The following is a 20,382-nucleotide window of genomic DNA, read 5'->3' on the forward strand; positions in this document are numbered from 1 at the left end:
ATATATATATATATATATATATATATGTATATATATATATTTTTTTTTTGTATAATATCATTCATGCATATACTTTCATATTGCGTTCGACAAACTTGTTTTTTTAATCAAATGAATGAAAAGTCAAATTGACAACTGGTACTTGAATTGAATTGAACTGAATTGAATTGAATTGAATTAAATATAGCTCCCAGACAATTTTCGAGTGGATGAGAAACCAGACAGAGCAATGGGTCACCGTATCAAATTAAATGTTGCTGACAGACCAGTTTACTGAAATTATAGTAAAAATGTATGAATGTTTTCCTGGGGAATCTAGCAATGACTGTCATTATGCATTTCAAATGTTTGTAATAGATGCATGAATTCAAATGCTTGGTATCTACTTTGCACATTAGATGTTGCATTGTTGGGCAGAATTTTTGCAACATTTTTGGATGTCAGAAACAACCAGAAACGTACAATGTATGCATGAAATATGGGAATGTTTGATGAACTCGCCAGTCTGTTTGTTCTTTAAATGTTAAAGGGATTCTCAAGAATGAAAAAGGTCATAGGTCACCCCTGTGCTACATGTTTGTATCATATCCACATTTCCCATTCTAGCATGATATGCTGGGATTTGATTTCCATGTCAATGGGTCCGTCTACAAGCAGGTGTTTGGCCAGTATTCCACCGAGCTCTACACTGCAAGGACCCAAGAGATCATTCGGAAACACAACCCAGAAGAGGTTAGTGGCATTAGCTGCAGATGATAATGAAGAAAGTGGAGATTAGTTATTATCATCACACTGTAATACCCATCTAGTTCCTATACCTCATTTCTGTGATAATAACCAGTTGTATTTTCGTATGTAAATTATGTACTGCTTTGATATTATTATACCAGTGTATACAATGTACGTAGATACAATCTTTACTCTGGAGCATGAATGATACCTTCTTGTTTTCTTTAATAGCAGAGTCCCCTCAGAAATGTGTGATTGAGTGTCACAAATGTCACGCCATTTTGTGTTTTCAACTACTTTTGCACAATCCGTGAGGTCTGCTATTGTACTACAGCTGTTCACTTTACTTTGAATGCTGCAATGCAGGCTGTCTGTGGCTGTAAATGAGTGCCCAGGCTCTATGTCTTTAGTAGCCTACCATGTGCAGCTGATTAACAAATTGCCGTACATCGACGTAAATAAGCACTGAATTGATCAGTGTTTTAGTCGTAGCCATGACAAAAGAAATCACGGGCATACATATTCGGCAGGATTCGAACCTACTTGTACAACCTCCTGATCTCTGGACAGGTGTCTTATTTACTAGACCACCAAGTTTCCGGCCGACAGCCAGAAGTACTGCATAAAACAAAACCTATAAAAATCTGGTTAGCATGCAATGTCCATAAAATAGATAAACAGAAAAGAATTGCATAATAATTTATGGACTCTCGGATTCTTTTGGCTTCTGATTGTTGTTTCAAGGTGTGTTCATTATAACTTCATCCATCATCCATCTCTGTGGCTTTTTCCAATGTTACCTCGACAGAATGTGAACCCTGTAAGACCCAGGATGTGTGTGGAAAAAAAGAAAAAATGTCTTACAATTGGCATAACTGTTAAAGCGGACATTTCCATGCATTCCAAGTAATTTTTCGCGCTTGGCCGGGTGAGAGGAGCTTTGGGTGTTTTCAATTCCACAGAATCAAGATGTATTTGCATTTTATTCAAACTGGAACATACGGCAAGCAACAATATTCACACGGTTTTTGGTTTGTTTTTATTTTGCGCTAGTTTCTAGTTGTGTGAAATACGCTAAAAATTTCAACACCGCAAAAAATATCTGCTTTTACAGTATCCCTGAAACTCATGCGGTTATCTATGTCCCAGTACTTCTCAAACTGGATTCTTTCACCTTTAAATTTAGCTTGATATAAAATATGTGATCACAACGTTAGTGTGCAGTTCATAAGAAATAAAAATATGCAGAAGTTTGACAGGTCCTCTAGAACATACCATGGTCAGTTTACTGATTTTGGATAGTCACCTACGTATTAGGTGACTATCCAAAATCAGATCATGGTTCACACTAGCGGTTTACTTTCTAGAGTCGGTTTGAGTCAAATTTAGAGATGAGACTTTTAGTCTATGGTCCGTAATATTGTATACCAGTTCCTAACAGGTGTATTCCTAGAGTGTCTATACTGTACATGATATGTGTGTATTTTTTGTTATTAATTGCAGTTTTTTCCTTCTTTTATCTCTTGTTTATTTCTCCCTGCCAGCCTCTCTTCATTTATCTAGCTCATCAAGCTGTGCATAGCGCCAATTATCTTGGGCAATACCTGCAAGCTCCTCATAAGTATTACACCCGATTTCCAAACATCACCGATGAAAATAGAAGGAAATATGCAGGTAAACGGTACAAAATATCTATCTGTACTTTAGTAGTACATTGTACAAAGTGTACGTGTTCCCTGGGGAAAAACAAAAACAAAAACAAAATAAAACACAAGAAAAAAGCACAATTAATCAGACCATGATATTAACTTGTATACAGGGAAAACTTGGAGAGGGACCGTTTTTACAAATAATTGATTACCCTCTACCAGATTAATTTCTCACAACACAAAATATGTCTATAGGACAGTTGCCTTTACTTTCTTCCTGTTGCAGAGATTTACCTTCGTGAATAACAGTAAAGAATAAAAACTCCTTATCGGCAGGTCTCAAAATGCTGATGATTATAGAGAGGTGCCTTTTGCAGTCAACAGAGCAGCAACACATGACAGAAAATAAAGATTAAGTAAGGAAATCCGTAGTACCCTTAGTGTATGATACTATAATAGGCATGTGGGCAATTCCACGGTATGTAGGACACAGATGCCGAAAATTCAAAATGATATTTGTTTCAAACACCATACATTTTCAGACAATACTTGAGTTGAAGTTTTAAGAATCATTATGTTTTTCAATAAAAGCGGCCATTTTGATTTTCAAAATGGCTGCCAAAATATGCCTATAACTCAGTGGTAAGAAAGAGTGTATTGTCATATAATTTACCCTCTGTATATCCACTTTACTAGTACTCTAAACAACAATCTTTTATATGCATGCAGTTACCAGACAAGTCTTTTACCACATGATAGAAGGAAAAAGCTGGTTGCTTTAAAGAATTTCATAAAACCTTTTAATTAGTTTGACGATGATGGATGTAACGTCAGTTACCAAAAACAAATTAGGAATTTTTAACTTTATTCATCAAAGAAAGTGAGCTGTATGAAGTAACTTAGGATTTCTAATGTATGCCCATATGCCTTCCTTTCAATACCAGAAAATAAGGATACTTGGCATACTGGAGAGTCAAATGAACACATCAAAATGTGTAACGTCAGTTACTGAAACGTCATATACCAGTATGTAACGTCAGTTACCATGACAGTAATTATAACTTAGGCAAATTTTTTTACTTTAGGCCATTTCAATACATCTGGGAAGTCAAAGGTTATCAACAAAGAGCAGCAATCCCTTTGATAGGGAATGATGTCATCACCATGGTACACTGTATGTCCACGGATACATTTTTTTTTTTGTTCACTTTATCTTATTTATTTATTTATCATATTTTTTCTTTGGTGGGGGGGGGGGGAGGGCTTGAGCTTTTGATTTTCGGCTCAGCACAAGTTTAAGGTGAAATCATCTGGAAGTTTAGGTTTACCACATGCAATATATATGCACTCAAATTACTATACAGTACTCACTGTCCTACGGGATGATAAAGCTACCAGATTTGTAGGCCTAATCAATGATGTGGTTGCATGATAACCACCTTTTTCTATTAAAAAGCTTGTGTACAGCTGTATACCAACAGTTTTATAATCTTTACTAACGACTACTTTTGCAAGCATTTTTCTTTTTTTCTGGAAGCTTAGTGGAGTTTCTACCTCAAGGCAAATGCAGGAACAGATATATTTCTTCGCTTGCACTTAAATGTGTGGTTTAGTTAATGTGGCACATCTTGAAATGGTAAATAAGCAGGCCTGACATAAGGCATGTACTGTCATTACTGTTTGAAACTAACACTGATACACAAATAATGCCCTTTTGACAAAAAAAAAAAACATGTTTCTTCTTCACAGAAAAAATATTAAAAGTGTAACACTATTCTCATTATTGATAATGGAGATCATTTTTTTTTTTTTTTTTTTTTTTGTGGCCCTAACAATGCCTTGAGGGAGAAGGAGTAAAATATAGAATAGAACCACAGTAGATTTCATACATATTTATGAATATTTTTATTTGTATGTGTTTTTTCCCCATGACCTGAAAGATATATATATATTTATATATATATTTTTTTTTTCACACACAAAAACATCTGTGTTTTGTGTAGTACTGCAGGGCATTATGGGTGGGGTACTCTAGATAAAAACTTTCCTGTTCATAAAAAAAAAACAACAACCAAAAAAAAAAAAAAAACAACCAAAAAAAAAACCCTTAGTTATGTCAATATTTATACTTGGAACTGGTGAATCTAAATGGCTCTGTGTAATCATAACTGTTGAATAAGCATTCAATCTTAAGACAAATGTCAAGAAATATCCTCTGGTGCATTTACATTATTTTTGCTCAACTGTGCTATGGCATGGGGGGGGGGGAGCTTGCCCTCTAAAGGGCCCCACCCCATTTTTGTCTTTAGATTTTGTTTTAATTTGTTAAAGTAAAAGCCTGGGATTGTTACTGGTATACTGCAGCAGTATAATAACCTGTTAAATAAATTAGTTCTTTGTAAACCCCATAGCAAAAGTATGTGTAACGTCAGTTACGTAACGTCAGTTACTGACATGTAAAACATAAAGAAAATGGACTTATGTTTCATTTCATTTGGGTATTTGTAGTTGATGAACCAAGGTATGATTCCATAACAAACAAATCACTCTGAAAGGTCAGAATTATAAAATATCACAAAACTATTCCTAATCATGATTTTCCATGTGTAGACCCTATGGCAAATGTAAGCGTAACGTCAGTTACGTAACATCAGTTACCGTCATGCCTTCACTGAAATTGGCATGGTGCTAAAAGGAAATATCTAAAGTGCACATTATTTTGCACACCTGTTCCTAAGAACCTAGGTATATTGCCATATTAAACACATAAAGTTTAGAAGTCAGGGACATGAGATATTTCCATTTAAATCCACACCATAATTTCCCATGTCCTTTTTCCGTAACGTCAGTTACCGACACATTTTCACTTGCTATGTGATATAAAGAAATGCAGTTTGAGAAAAAAACTTTCCACCTATTTCTTCATTCTCATGAACTCATTCATCAATGCTAATTACAAGCCCCGGGTGGTTTCATTCACAAAACTACAACATAAACAATTTTATGAAAATCCTTACGCGTAACGTCAGTTGCCGTGGAATTGCCCTTGTCAAAATTCATGTGATTTGGTAGATTTGAATTCATGTAGTATGTCTACACAAAGAACAGGTACAATTGTAGATCTCATGAAAATGTTGAAAGTGAAGCATATTTCATTAAAAGGAGAATGGCACCCAAATGTTTACATGGATTGTTTAAATGCAGCAATATTGGTAGAACACATCAGTTTAGTCTGAGGGAGATCGTACATTCTATTGAAGAGTATATATTTTTAAAATTCAAGTGAAGTCTGAGAAAGATTGGACATTCCGTTCAAGAGTTATACATTTTTAAAGTTTCAGTGAAGCCATTGTGAATGAGAACACTGCAACAATTTGCATCATCACTGGAGGATAGTTTATAGAGAAAATGTTAAGAGAATTAAACCCATTTTCTTCATTTTTCTAGCATAACATAGGAGCATTTGACTATAAAACATGTATTAGAAAGTTGGGAGACATAATATTACCCTGAACATATGTTCAATTCAATTCAATGTTTTATTTCATTTTCCGACAAAAAAGATATGAAAATCACTTTTTTGATAACAGAAATTAAGGTGCGTAAAGTATAACATGAAAGAATGTATATACAATGATTGTACCACCTTATAATAATTATACACTCTCATATAACTCAAGTGATTAGAAGTAATTATACAGTATGCAAAATTCGAAAAATGGAGGGACCCACTAAGAAGACAAAGCTTGTAGATTGTGGGCCCCTCGGAGGAAAAACATCAGTTGAGGAAAAAAGTAATAGTCTGTTGGTAACATGTCAAGGAAACATACTTTTTTATTGAGAGAGAGAGAGAGAAAAAAAAGAAGAAGATACTGTTTCGAACTGCAGATGTGTACAACATATTCTTGCATTCACTCACTGCACATATAGTTGTGTACTGTGGGCATGATATTCCTTTGAGTTAAATTGTAACAAAGGTAGAGTTCTGTTTGAAATGAGTGGAAAAGACAAATAGTGACTTTTTGATGCCTGCAGCTATGGTATCTGCACTGGACGACTCTGTGGGCAACATCACGCAGACTTTGAAGGATAGTGCCCTCTACAACAACACCGTTATAGTTTTTTCCACCGACAATGGCGGCCCAGCGCACGGCTTCGACAAGAACTACGCCAGCAACTGGCCACTCCGGGGGGTCAAGCACACGCTGTGGGAAGGAGGAGTCCGGGGCGCCGGACTGATCTGGGGGGCCCCCATCGAGAAGCCGGGCCGGAGGAGCGATGGTATGATGCATGTCTGTGACTGGCTGCCAACACTGTATGAGCTGGCAGGAGGGGATTCGAAGCAGCTTGATAACCTGGATGGGATGAGTGTGTGGGGAATGCTGTCCAGGTGAGAATGATTATGGCATAATACTGTAAAAGTGGAAATATTTTGCGGTTTTGAAATTTTCGGGCAACCAAAACCTAGCGCAAAAATAAAAGCATGTGAATATTTTTGCTTGCCTTATGTTCCCATGACGCAAATCTCTCGTTTGAAGAGGCTACACCCCAGTAAATAATGCCAGTGCATATCTTGGCAATCAATGACTTAAAGTCAAAGATATAAAACACCTGTTTCTTGACCCTGGCCTAATCTAAGCATCAGTCATCGCCACAGCGCCACAGGAGGGGGGGGGGGGGGGCACCGCGAGAGGAGGAGATTGTTTTGGTTTTGGCATGGGCCATGTAGCTCCATGGTGCGTGTGTGTGTGTACGTGTGTGTGTGTGTGAGTGTAGACATTCAGCGTATGCAGACAGAGCATGCCTGTACTGTAGTGACCGGAACTATTGTCATTCCATTTTGCTCTCACCTTCTCCCTCCCCCATCTCTCCCCCCTCTCCCTCCCTCTCTCCCCTCGCTCTCCCCCCCCCCCCCTCTCTCTCTCTCTCTCTCTTTCTCAATGATCCAGTCAGCAGGCTGATTGTAACCAGGGAGGTAGTCTCACCTCCCCGTTGTAACTCACTGCCAAATAGCACATTGTCAGCACCGGCAAACTGGCAATGCTCTCCTTCTTATTCCTGTATTTTCGTTATTTACGGGTCGATTTTTTTCGTTCGAAATGTAAAATGGATGACCATAGAATTTCTCAATAGAATATAAAATTGAAAACTTTAGAAAGGATAGAGAAAATTGAGTTCACTTTGAATGGTCTGCCACAGGCAGATATCCTTATCATGCTCTTACGTAATACGACAGCTGCTTTCTCAATGATCCAGTCAGCAGGCTGATTGTAACCAGGGAGTAATACCCCTTTCCCGCTGAAGAAAATCTTCCCCGGGGGCACCTGGGGGCACCCGGGGAACTCCGCAGTGTGAAAGGTCACTCGGTTGAAACCTAGGGGAAGCCTAGGTGAAACACCGATGAAATTTTGGGCGATTTTTACCCGAGAAGCGTCCTGGGTAAACACCCATAGTTCAACGGGAAATCACGCGGTGGTTCACCGAGAGCGCCCAGCGTGAAAGGTTGTCTCGGTGAAACACCGGGGAAAATATGCAGATTATGTCAAAGGTCATGTCTTGTTTCTGGTCATGCACACGTTTTCAGCTAGCTAGCGCGCACTCGACCTCCCAAATCCACACGTACAGGGTACTAGTAATTCGTGTTTGTAAACATACACACAACACTACATAGTATGTCGTTTCGTGTGGTGCAATGTGGCGTTCACAGTGCGACAGCATTGTTTTCCATCGTGCTGTGCAGTGTATTCAGTGTTTAATTAGCACGCCGTATATACAAAGCTGATATAGGTTTACAATGTACTTGATCGCTTTGATGCTTCCTCCTTCTTCGTCTTCTTCTAGTGTCTAGCTCTTAACTCTTCCAGTAAAGTCTGATAGTGATACAGTCCGCCTCTTGCTTGATTTTTTTTCGTATTTTGTGCTTTTCTCGTCAAGTGCTGGGTTTACAGTGTGCAGGAGAAATTCGTTGACGTTTTCTACTGTTGAAATTTGAGGGAATTTTGCAAATAGCTGGAGCGTGGACCAAAGACGAAGAGAGATTGTTACTTCAATTACGTAGCGAGGCAGCAGTGAACGAAGAACTGAGCGGGACGTCGGCTGACGCTGGCACTGCGTACGAGTCCCTCCTCCGAAAACTTGCTGAACATGGGATCGAAAAAACCAAATCGCAGATGCACAACAAACTCAAGTGCATAAGATCACCCACGTTGCGAGCAGAAAACCCGTCTAGGGGAAAGTTTCCCTGAGAGCAGTGTGAAACGACGGCACTGAAACTTTCACCGAGAGGTTCCCCGGTGAATTCACCGGGGAACCTCTCGGTGGTTCACCGAGACGGGCAGCGGGAAAGGGGTATAGTCTCACCTCCCCGTTGTAACTCACTGCCAAATAGCACATTGTCAGCACCGGCAAACTGGCAATGCTCTCCTTCTTATTCCTGTATTTTCGTTATTTACGGGTCAATTTTTTTCGTTCGAAATGTAAAATGGATGACCATAGAATTTCTCAATAGAATATAAAATTGAAAACTTTAGAAAGGATAGAGAAAATTGAGTTCACTTTGAATGGTCTGCCACAGGCAGATATCCTTATCATGCTCTTACGTAATACGACAGCTGCTGGAGTCATCAAACCCTGGCTTGGCCTCCAGGTTTGTCACGCCTGAGCAGAAAGTTTATTTGCAATGGACAAGTACTTCGACTCCCAACTCCCAAACGACAAATATACGCACCCCACTTTGGGTAACTGGGGTTGGGGACTCGCCTCAAACGAGGGATTGACGGCATGCCAGTAGTTGACGTCTTGATTCCGCTGTATTGAAAATGCACGAAACTCTTCTTACCCTGCCAAGTGCAAAAAATTAGTCGCGTGAAAATATCCACTTTTACAGTAATATGCAGGATGGGCGAGCCAATAAAGAATACCTGAGGAATATTCTACCCCCCACGGAAAAACGCAGTAACTGACATTTTTATGAATGTTTACTTTTTTGCAAAAATGAATAGTTTACCCAATGCTCTCCAATGTTAATAGGTCAGTTTTGCAAAAAAAAAAAAAAATGAAAATGACCAAAAATGCAATTTTTCACTTTTGCAAAAAGCAGTAACTGCATCCAGTTGATTCAACTTTGCAAGTTTCCCCACGGAAGAAAGCAGTAACTAACAAAGCCCACGGAAGAAAGCAGTAACGAACAATTTAGTCTAATCATTCAGACTCTGTATAGTCCTTCCTGTATATTTTTTTCCCCTAATACCATTTATTTTTTCTACTAATTTTTTTTTTTAACAATGTAAACAGCAATTTCTTCCATATAAAATGTAGGGGAGTAGATATAAAAAGATTGTTTCACCAGTAACTTGACTCTGCCCGCAGGGAATCATATGACAAGTTGTAGAAAAAGCTTCTTTCTGGAGACTAGCAGACCTGGCAGACTCAGCGCGCTCAGAGTGCAGAATACGCGTGCAGCTAGCTGCATGCGCGTAAAATCCTGCAACATAGAGTAACTAGCTAAACACTGCATCACATCACAGTCACACTGCACAGTATTGCAGGTCTGGTACAGTCTGAGTGATCATGCCAGTGCTAACCATGCTGTCACACAGTTTCTGCGGTCCAGGCATGCCTGTAAATCTATCATGAATTGCAGAGGAAAAGTCATGGTAGCCATGGCTTTGGCCAGAACCAGAAAATCTAGGTGAGCTGAAAATATGAAGAGTTTGTTTGCAAAAACCGATAAGTCCATATTTGCCAAGTGGAGATATTTGCGATTAAAGGTCAAGAAAAATAAAGAGAATAATAAGAACATTTTTGCTTCTTTTGACCATAACTTCAAAAATGTACCTTTATATGTAGTGACCAATATATCATTTAAAAGGTATTATTTTGTACTTTATGACAGAGATCGTACTTCAAAATCTTCAAAAATGGACTTATCGGTTTTTGCAAACAAACCCTTCATATACTGAAGGGAGATGAGCACTACCTAGTATTAATACACTAATGTTAGTCTAACGTTAGTAGGCCCTATAGGTCTACCGCGTATACCAGATCTAACGTTACAGAGTAGATCTATTGTTAACTGTTTAGTGTTAGACAAAATGTCAGTAGGCCTTATCTAACGTAATAGATCTAGGTCTAGCACTAACATTGGGCATAGATCTGTAGTCTAGCTTAAGTGTAACGTCAGAGTTCGACTAGGATCTAAGACGAAGAGACTTGATATTTTATTGTCTAGTCCAGGGTCATGTGTCAGGGGCCAGGCCGGGCACTTCAAAGTTCAATTAGGGTAGGCCTAGGCCTACATGTACCTTATTTTTACACAGAATGCCATTCAATCGACAAGACCTAGTCTAGGTCTAGCGTTAGGTCCTGGATCTTATAGATCTAGACTAACCAGAAAGTAGAAGAACTTTATAACCTGGTGGTGGTAACAATTCTCCTCCTATGGTCATGTGACATGTGCAGTTACTGCTTTTTTCCATGGGGAAAACAGCAGACTCCTGGCCGTCTGCAGTTACTGCTTTTTTCCGTGGGGAAACTACCCAGAATCAAGGGTGAGCCACCGCAGTAACTGCATTTTCCTAAATAACATTTAAAAAATAACGGAAACATATTTTTTTCCTAGGTATTGTCAGACAACTAGGTATGGTGCATAATCATACCACAAAATTATTTTTGAATGTTTCTGTGTTTTTAAAGAATCTGCAAAAAACACAAAATCGCATTTATCTCAGCTCAGCAGCTATGCAGTTACTGCTTTCTTCCGTGGGGGGGGGGGGGGGCAGAATTCATTGGGAAAAAACATTGTGTGACAGGGTTGAACTTCTGCAAATCTAGTTGTATTTGATCCACTAATTGAACCTATCACGTGTCAAGATTTTAATCTACATGTACAAGCTATGTATCACACAGGCCTATCTCGCGTCTTTTGTTGGATTTTTACCTTTGCCAAGGGAGGAAGTTATGTTTGCATTACTGTTGGTTTGTCTGTGCACAAAATAACTCAAAAAGTAGTTGGGAACAAATTTGGATGAAACTTGCAAGAAAGGTTGAGAATGACACAAGGAACAGTTGACTAAATTTTGGTTGTGATCTGGAAATTTTTGTGGATTTTATGAAGGATCTTCAATATTTTGGCAGGTGGGGTCAATGAACTGGGGAGTTCAAGCTGCGTATTTTTATGCCTCCGCCATGAAGTGGTGCCGGAGGCATTATGTTTTCGGGTTGTCCGTCCGTCCGTCCGTCCTTCCGTCCGTCCGTCCGTCCGTCCGTCCTTCCGTCCGTCCGTAATGAATTTTGTGGACAAGGTACCTGGTAACTATCAAAACCTGTTGAGGTATCCTAATGAAACTTGGCATGTATGTGTATTAGGGGGTGAAGTTGTGCCTATCAACTTTTGGGTGCACATGCTCAAGGTCAAAGGTCAAAAGGTCAAGGTCAAATACATAAAATTTCACTATTTCCACCATATCTATTGAATGCCTGAAGATATTTTCTTGAAACTTAGTGTATACATGTATTACCCAATTAAGATTCTCTGGTGAAAGTTTACGTCATGAGGTCAAAGGTCAAAGGTCAAAAGGTCAGGGTCAAATACATGAAATTTCACTATTTTCGCCATATCTATTGAATGCCTGAAGATATTTTCTTGAAACTTAGTGTATACATGTATTACCCAATTGAGATTCTCTGGTGAAAGTTTGGGTCATGAGGTCAAAGGTCAAAGGTCAAAAGGTCAAGTAAAAATATCAAAACTTCTTTTTTTTTCTCCGTGCCTTGGAAAATTGTTCAAGGTATCTTCATGGAACATAGTATATACATGTACTGACTGGAAGTGATTATCTAGAGAATGTAGGGTTCATGGTGTCAAAGATCAGGGGTCAAAGGTCAAGTGCAACACTTCAAAATTTTACTATTTCCCTCATATTTATGCAATGCCAGCAGGGTTATTATTTTTTTACACTTGGTGTATGCATGTGTAACCTAATAGAAATTCTCTGGAAAGTTTTTTTTTTCTTCTTTTTTTTGCCTCAAAGGTCAAAAGGTCAAAGATCAAGTGAAAGTGCTGAACTAACTTTTTCCTCCATATCTCGAAGTGGCTCAAGTTATCTTGAAACTTAGTACATATTATGCATGTTCTACCTGAAAGTGATTATCTTATGAATTTTAGGGTCAAGGGCCAGATGAAAATGGTAACAATTTACTATTCAATTCAGAAATTGCACTTTTTCTCCACACCTGTACCTTGAAAATTACTCAATGCCTAAATGTATGAATGGGTCAAAGTCAAGTTAAAGTCCTTAAATCCCTAGATACATGCTCTCCTATTCATCCAATTAAACCTAGGTCAAGGAAGGTGAACATTCAACACATTTGTGACAAACTTGTCATTTCAATATTTTGCCAATTTTGTGAAAATGTAATCACACATTGTCCACATGTACTATCTAGACCTATTGGGAAAATCATGCATTATGGCGGAGGCATACCAGTTGCCAAAGCGACATTTCTAGTTTAGGTTTTCATACGCGCACTAAAGTGCGTGCTCTAGTTTCTGCTCAAGCGAGGGTTGATGACATAACAAAAGGCTTCTATATTGGAAAATCAGGCGATTTTCAGCATGCATGCGTATGGGTTGAAATCACTGATCTCTATGGAAGAACAAGATCATGGGTGGAAAGTAGCTTCTTGGTGGAGGTCTGTACTCTCAGAGTGCTCTAGTTTGTTTTTGTTTTTTGTGCATACACCACAAAGTTATGCCGAAGGCAACATGCTTTCAGGTTGTTTGTCCGTCCATCCGGATGGATGAACAACCTTTTGAACTTGAACTTTGACCTTCAAAGGTGAAGTGAAATTGCTACAATTTTGCCTTTTACTCCGTATCTCGGAAGTGGCACAAGGTACAACTTTCATGCAACTTAAATAGTACATGTACTTGTACATATATACACCCCATGCACTGCCTGACACCGATGCTCTTGGGAATTTTGGGGGTCAAGGGTCAAAGTTCAGGTTAAATCTATTAAAACAAAGCATCTGAATAAAGGCCGTTCTGGAGGTATTTGCATATTGCTGTTTTTTTCTGAATTTGAAGGAATTTCTAGGTGCAGTGTGGTAGAGGTAAGCAGCAAAATGTGCACCAGAAAAAAAGTTGAATGTCCTTCCACTGTGATACCATGGAGGTCAACAAATGGCACAAACAAACAAAAATGGCCACACTGTGACAGTGAGGATGCTTATCTCATTATGTCAGATATCATCATGGAAAATGTGTGCAGACAATAAATATTGGTTTCTTGTCAAACTATTTCTTCCCTGCTTGCACAGGGGCGAGGAGTCGCCAAGAAATGAGATTCTGCACAACATCGACCCCGTTGGCAACTTCTCCGCTCTGAGGATTGGCAACTATAAGGTCATTCAGGGGATAAGCTACAAGGACAAGTGGTCAGATTGGTACCCACCAGAGGGCGTGTCAGCAGGTAAAAGTTTATGGCAACCAAGGAGACTCTTCTCACTACCCATAGAGGGCAACCAACTCAATAATGCCTGTCTGTGATTACAGTGGTGGTTCCACCTCCCCTTTGATATTTTTTTTTTTTCTTTTTTTCCCCTCTTTTTTTTTTTTTTTTGCTTGTCAGCTGATGAAAGCTGGAAGTGGTATGAGAAAATACCAGTTGAGGCCCCCCTCTTTTTTTTTTTTTTTTTTTGCTTGTCAGCGGACTAATTAAAATCCGGAAGTGGTAAATAAGCTGCTTTGCTCCCCCCCCCCCCCTTTACAAACTTCCTGTTTCCACCCCTGGATTACAATGAGGCACATGTTACCCAATTTTTAAGAGAAATTACAGATTTCCCTCTGTGCGTGTGCTATATGCACTCAAGTAACATTTTGACAGGGCGTACTTCAACTTTTTTGTCACCTTGGCCTTTTTTTTTTTTGGACGGAGACACATTGCTATTCCTGAGTGAGCTTCTTAATCTACAAATATGTCAAGTTTGAATGTATCACTGATTGCTAATTGAATAAACTTGGCAATTTTAGCTTAGTGCTTAAGGGCATAAAGGGTGAATGAGATTTGTAACATGATTGTAAATGATTCTTTTTTTTTTTTTTAAGGGGGGGGGGAGGCATTGGGCATAAGGAATGAGTAGGTATAGCATAACTTGTAATTGTCAGAACATGGTGTTTCAGTCACATTTGTTTGCATGTACATCCAAGTTTTCATGGGATATTAGTGGATTATGATTTTTTTTTTTTTGTATATTGTAGGCAAATAGAATACTATTTTTGTAAATCCTTGCCACAAACTCTCTTACCCAAGGTGAGATTAAATACTTTGATATAAATTTTATTCACAAACACCCACAAATTGTGATCCGTGTAACCATTTCAGAGCTTGGGAGCTAGCCATTACAGCAGTGCTAAGGGTGCCAAAGTTGGAAAAAAAAAAGGAAAAAAGAAAGGAAAAAAAAAGGAAAAAAAAAGGATTTGACGAGACATGCTTAAGGTTCTGATAGATGATTGTAAGGTGGTATTCATAATTCAATGCTCTTTCCTTCCCTGTGCAGAGGAGCTTGATTTCCAAGATCCTGTCCCAAACTCCTTCGTGGTCAGCTGTCCACCGAAGCCTTCCAATGCATCGAATAACTGCAAGCCGCTGGAAAAGCCGTGCTTATTCAACATACGTGATGACCCATGTGAATACTACAACATTGCAGACTGGAACCAAGGTATGTGGACAGTCCGATTTTATTTTGTATTTTTTTCCCCAGATCTGTATGTGCTTCAGAGACTTCCATGACTAATTCAAATACTGTAAAACGAGGAACATTCGTGGGCATTTTGATTTCGCGAATTTCGTGAGAGCCGAGATTTGAGAAATTAAGATGCCCATGAAAGTTCTTGTCTTCACTACATGTATATGCATTGAATGTTAGAGGCAACTTGCGAAAATTTCATGCCGCGAGGCTCCAATTCACGAAAAATTTCATGCCGCAAAAATATCGTGTTTTACAGTAAGACTTTTGCCTAAATATCATTTTAAACCCAGAAAGGTGTGGGGGAGGGGATAGAAATCAGCCCCTTATTGCTCTTTCTGTAATCATTTCTGAACCAAGAAAAATTGCGCCTCAGCCTTTCATGACTCTTGAGTGAAGAGTCTTGCACAGCTTCTGATACCAAATATAGAAAATTTGGAATAAAGTTGATTGTTGCAACTGATTGACAAATTGCCCTACATCAACGTAAATAGGCACTGAATTGATCAGTGTTTTCATGATTTTGAATAAAGTTGATTGTGCCATGGGACATTTTACAGGCACATGCATGCCAGAAATGAAATTTCTCATCTATGAAGCACATGCAGTGACATGAAATGAGAGGAACTATCCTTATATTCCTCCCCCACCCCCCCCCCCCCAAAAAAAAAAAACACAACCAAAAAATCACAGCCTGATTAGAGTGAACAACATCTGGCCAGTTGTTGTTGTTTCATTTTGTAGCAGAAGGAAAAGTCATTTCAATAGATAGATAAGCTTAAGAAAACTGTGGTAAAACAGTTAATTATACTTCTCCCATTTGTCTGTGGGGGCATACAAAATGTACAACTTTGTAAGTATAGAGTGACCCAACAGGCAGATGATATGGAAAAAGTGGTATTTAGAAAGCATAAAGTGGGCAGGACATATAATGTATGAAACAAGGACAGAATTCGAAAGATAATATCTACAGGAAATGTGTCTGTAATTCAAAAGGTAATATTTTTATGTTGAAGCAGTTTTAAATTATTCATCAATTACTTATGTAAGTTTATAATCTTCACACAGGAACAAAAAAAGTATAATTGTCTCCCCCCCCCCCCCCCCCATCAGTCATTCTTATACTCCTTATCTGTTGTTGGTGATTTTTATTCTTTTGGTTTAATTTGTTTGTGTGTTTGTTTGTTTTTTTATGCCTCCGCCACGAAGTGGTGCCGGAGGCATTATGTTTTCGGGTTGTCCATCCGTCCGTCCGTCCGTCCGTCCGTCCGTCTGTCCTTCCGTCCTTCCGTCCGCCCGTCCATAATGAATTTTGTGGACAGCGTAACTAAAAAACCTTTTGAGGTATCCTGATGAAACTTGGCATGTATGTGTATTAGGGGGTGAAGTTGTACCTATCAACTTTAGGGTGCACATGCTCAAGGTCAAAGGTCAAAAGGTCAAGGTCAAGGTATCTATGCAATGCCTCGAGATATTTTCTTGAAACTTAGTGTATACATGTATTACCCAATTAAGATTCTCTGGTGAAAGTTTGGGGTCATGAGGTCAAAGGTCAAAAGGTCAAGTAAAAATATTAAAACTTCACTTTTTTCTCTGTAACTTGGAAATTGTTCAAGGTATCTTCATGGAACATACATTTTGTAGTATATATACATGTACTGACTGGCAGTGATTATCTAGAGAATTTAGGGTTCATGGGGTCAAAGTTCAGGGGTCAAAGGTCAAGGGCAACACTTCAAAATTTTACTATTTCCCTCATATTTATGCAATGCCAGCAGGATTATTTTTTTTTTTACACTTGGTGTATGCATGTATAACCTAATAGAGATTCTCTGGAAGCTTTTTTTTCTTTTTTTGTTTTCCTCAAAGGTCAAAAGGTCAAAGATCAAGGGAAAGTGCTGAACTAATTTTTTCCTCCATATCTCGGAAGTGGCTCAAGTTATCTTGAAACTTTCTACATATTTATGCATGTTCTGCCTGACAGTGATTATCCTATGAATTTTAGAGTCAAAGGCCAGATGAAAATGGTAACAATGTACTTTTCAATACAGAAATTGCACTTTTTCTCCGTACCTTGAAAATTACTCAATGCATAAACGTATGAATGGGTCAAAGTCAAGTTAAAGTCCTTAAATCCCCAAATACATGCTCTCCTATTCATCCAATTAAACCTAGGTCAAGGAAGGTGAACATTCAACACATTTGTGACAAACTTATCATTTTAGTATTTTGCCAATTTTGTGAAGATGTAATCACACTTTGTCCACATGTACTATAGACCTATTAGGAGAATCATGCATTATGGCGGAGGCATACCAGTCGCCTTAGCGACATTTCTAGTTTCAAATTTGATGTACTACAATAGCTAGGTAAAATGTCACGACCAAACTACCCCTTTGTTGCTGGTTTTTGTCAATGTTCTTCACTGTTGATATATTATAATAGTCCTTGCATGTGTCATTTTGTTGTCCACCAATACAAGAACAACCACCCTTTAAGTGCTATTTAACCTGTTCCATACGGGAACCTGGTGGCCTGAGTATTAAGTCTGTGCGCATTTCAGAATTCAGTATTGAATGGGTCAATCGTCCACACACACAGGCTCTGGCAGTTCAGTGCTTGCTACGTTTTATAATGACCATAATATTTAATTATTGTAACGACTACTTTGTCAGAATGCCAGCAGTAATGAATGGTGGTGTCTGTACAATGGTATGTAGTAGTATGCACTCTTGGTGATTATTAATTTGTGATAATCATAATGACACATTAGTATAAATGAAGTAATGATTTTACTAAAGGTACCCTTATTCTTTCATTGTAACTATTACAGTGATAAGATATGATCTAAATCTTTATTAAAAGAGTAGTAGTTGTTGTAGTGGTAGTAGTAGTAGTAGTAGCAGGGGTCGCACTTAACTTTTTTTTTAACTAGCCAGGCGGACTACTTAGAATCAATTTTAACACTGAAGCAATATTTTGGCTAGCCAGATGGACTAGTAACTTCAGAATGTTATGATTTTTAGCTAGTCCGACGTGATTTTGGGTGGCCAATGGCCGGCGGACCATCGCCAATTTCGAACCCTGAGTAGTAGTAGTAGTAGTATAATGTGTAGTACACTGTAGTAGTAAAAAGGATACTTTTGATAGTTTATACTCAGAGTTGCCAACAAGTATAGGTTTGTTTGTTTTTTGGTCCATATAGTAATTAATGTTTATGATTGTGTGTGTGTGTGTGTGTGTGTGAAATTGGATTTATCATGCTTAATTTGTGCAAAGATTTATGGAAGAATTACCAGTGTCTAACCAAGCATTCCAGCATCATCACCCTTTCCTTTGCCACCCATTGCAGATATCCTAAAGGAGATGTTAGCCCGACTGGACGTTTACAAGACCACAATGGTTCCCCCGCGCAACAAACCTTCCGATCCCAAGAGCAATCCTAAATACCATGACAACTGCTGGGTCCCCTGGGTGAACACTTCAGGGACAGTACCTTGATGACGAAAGTGCGGATGGGATGTAAGGGATCCCCATTGTTGACACTTCAGTACTATATGACGTGGTCTAATTTTGGTCTGCGAAAATGACAACAAGCCAGTGAAAATTTTCTAACCTTTAAGACACCTAGGCCCGAATTCACAAAAGGTGGTACAAATGAAACCATGGTTTAAACCATGGACAAAAACCATGGAGCGCCAAGTGTCGCATGGAATATTTCTTTACAAAATCAGTCATTTCGTCGATGAAATGATTATTTCGTAAAGAAATGACAACATTTTGTAACTAAATGAACATTTCGTCCATGAAATGATAATTTTGTTTAAATGAAATGGTCATTTTGTCGACGAAATGACCAATTTTGTAAGGAAATATTCCGTGCGACACTTGGCGCTCCATGGTTTTTGTCCATGGTTTAAACCATGGTTTCATTTGTACCACCTTCGTGAATTCGGGCCCTAAAGATTATACCAGAGGTATGAAGGAAAATCTTAGTTCTAATATATGCCTACAAAACTGTTGATTTTTGTTATACAATGTACACACGTGAATGAGAAATGTGTTGAATGATACTGTAACAGGGACGGAATCCAGGGGAATTCTGTAAAGGGGGGGGGGGGGGCACAACTAACATTTCTGGGGGGTGTTTCATGAAGCTGTTCTTAAAGTTACAAACAACTTACGAGGGACTGGTGATCAGTTCTAGTGCTGAATTATGGAAATTCTGACAAGTATAGCACATCAGAATTGATCACCAGTTGCACGTAAGTTGTTCGTAACTTTACGAACAGCTTTATGAAACAGGCCCCTGGTGCCACTTCCGGGTTTCATTTCATTTTTTTCTTTTTGTTTTCTTTTGTTTTTAACGAAAATTAAAGGGGGGGGGGGGGTTCGTGCACCGGTTGCGCCCCCCTTTGGATCCGCCACTGCTGTAAAAACACAACTTCAATATCAAGGTAACGACAAAAAATCTGAAATATTAGCCAGAAAAAAAAAAAAAAATAGTGCAGTGTAAAAGCATGCATACCTGGTTGTAGTCGCTACATTTTTTTTTTTTCTTCAAATGATTGATTATTGATAATTGATAAATCAGGCCACAGCAGTAGACATCAATTTTCTGCGCTAGATTGAATCGCATGCAGCTTGTTGGAAAGTACAATGTACAAATCCTAGAACGTGATAGACCATCACATAACATTTAAACTACTGAATGGGGCGAGTGTTTAGGGTGTATAAGTCGTATGCATCCTATGAACATTATTTTACACTTTTGATCTCAAAATACTCCAAAACAACTCACTGTCCTAGCAAATTGCATCGGCCAGACATGTTTCTTGTCTTGGTAGACCCTTTTGCAATATTGCAATATTGCAAGCAAATTTAGGATGGTCGAAGATGAATTTTTAGCGTTTCTGAGAATAACATGGTTTTGGTTTGAACAACCATATTGCAACAAAAAATGTATTTTTCTGTTCTGTACATGGAAAATATGTTTTTCAGGGACAGTTATTTGAGACTTATATATATATGTAACTGTATTGTTGATAATTGCTAACGAATTAAGTAGAAAAAAAAGGCAAAGGTCAAAATGGTGGGAAAGAGATAATGAGAGAGAAAGGGAGAGAGAGAGAGAGAGAGGAAGGGGATATAAAACCGAGAGAAATTGTATAATTAGGATATGAATCTAGGTATGCTTTTGAAATCACATGTAACAGGTCTTACTTTGTTCATGTGCAGACAACCTTGATCTTTT

At 38.5% G+C, this 20,382-nt stretch overlaps 1 protein-coding gene across 1 annotated transcript in view; it reads left to right on the top strand.

The window, feature by feature from the left end:
- LOC140235779 (arylsulfatase B-like) overlaps nucleotides 1-18,771 on the top strand; it is a 40,702-nt gene extending 21,931 nt beyond the window's left edge. The window contains exons 7-12 of the mRNA XM_072315786.1: nucleotides 607-732; nucleotides 2,274-2,403; nucleotides 6,414-6,768; nucleotides 13,701-13,852; nucleotides 14,940-15,101; nucleotides 18,481-18,771. Coding sequence (XP_072171887.1) covers nucleotides 607-732; nucleotides 2,274-2,403; nucleotides 6,414-6,768; nucleotides 13,701-13,852; nucleotides 14,940-15,101; nucleotides 18,481-18,629 — 1,074 coding nt within the window. The 3' untranslated portion in view covers nucleotides 18,630-18,771. The remainder of the gene's footprint in view (nucleotides 1-606; nucleotides 733-2,273; nucleotides 2,404-6,413; nucleotides 6,769-13,700; nucleotides 13,853-14,939; nucleotides 15,102-18,480) is intronic.
- Nucleotides 18,772-20,382: the final 1,611 nt, after the last annotated feature.

This window comes from Diadema setosum, chromosome 12, assembly GCF_964275005.1.
Source record: "Diadema setosum chromosome 12, eeDiaSeto1, whole genome shotgun sequence".
NCBI lineage: Eukaryota > Metazoa > Echinodermata > Echinoidea > Diadematoida > Diadematidae > Diadema > Diadema setosum.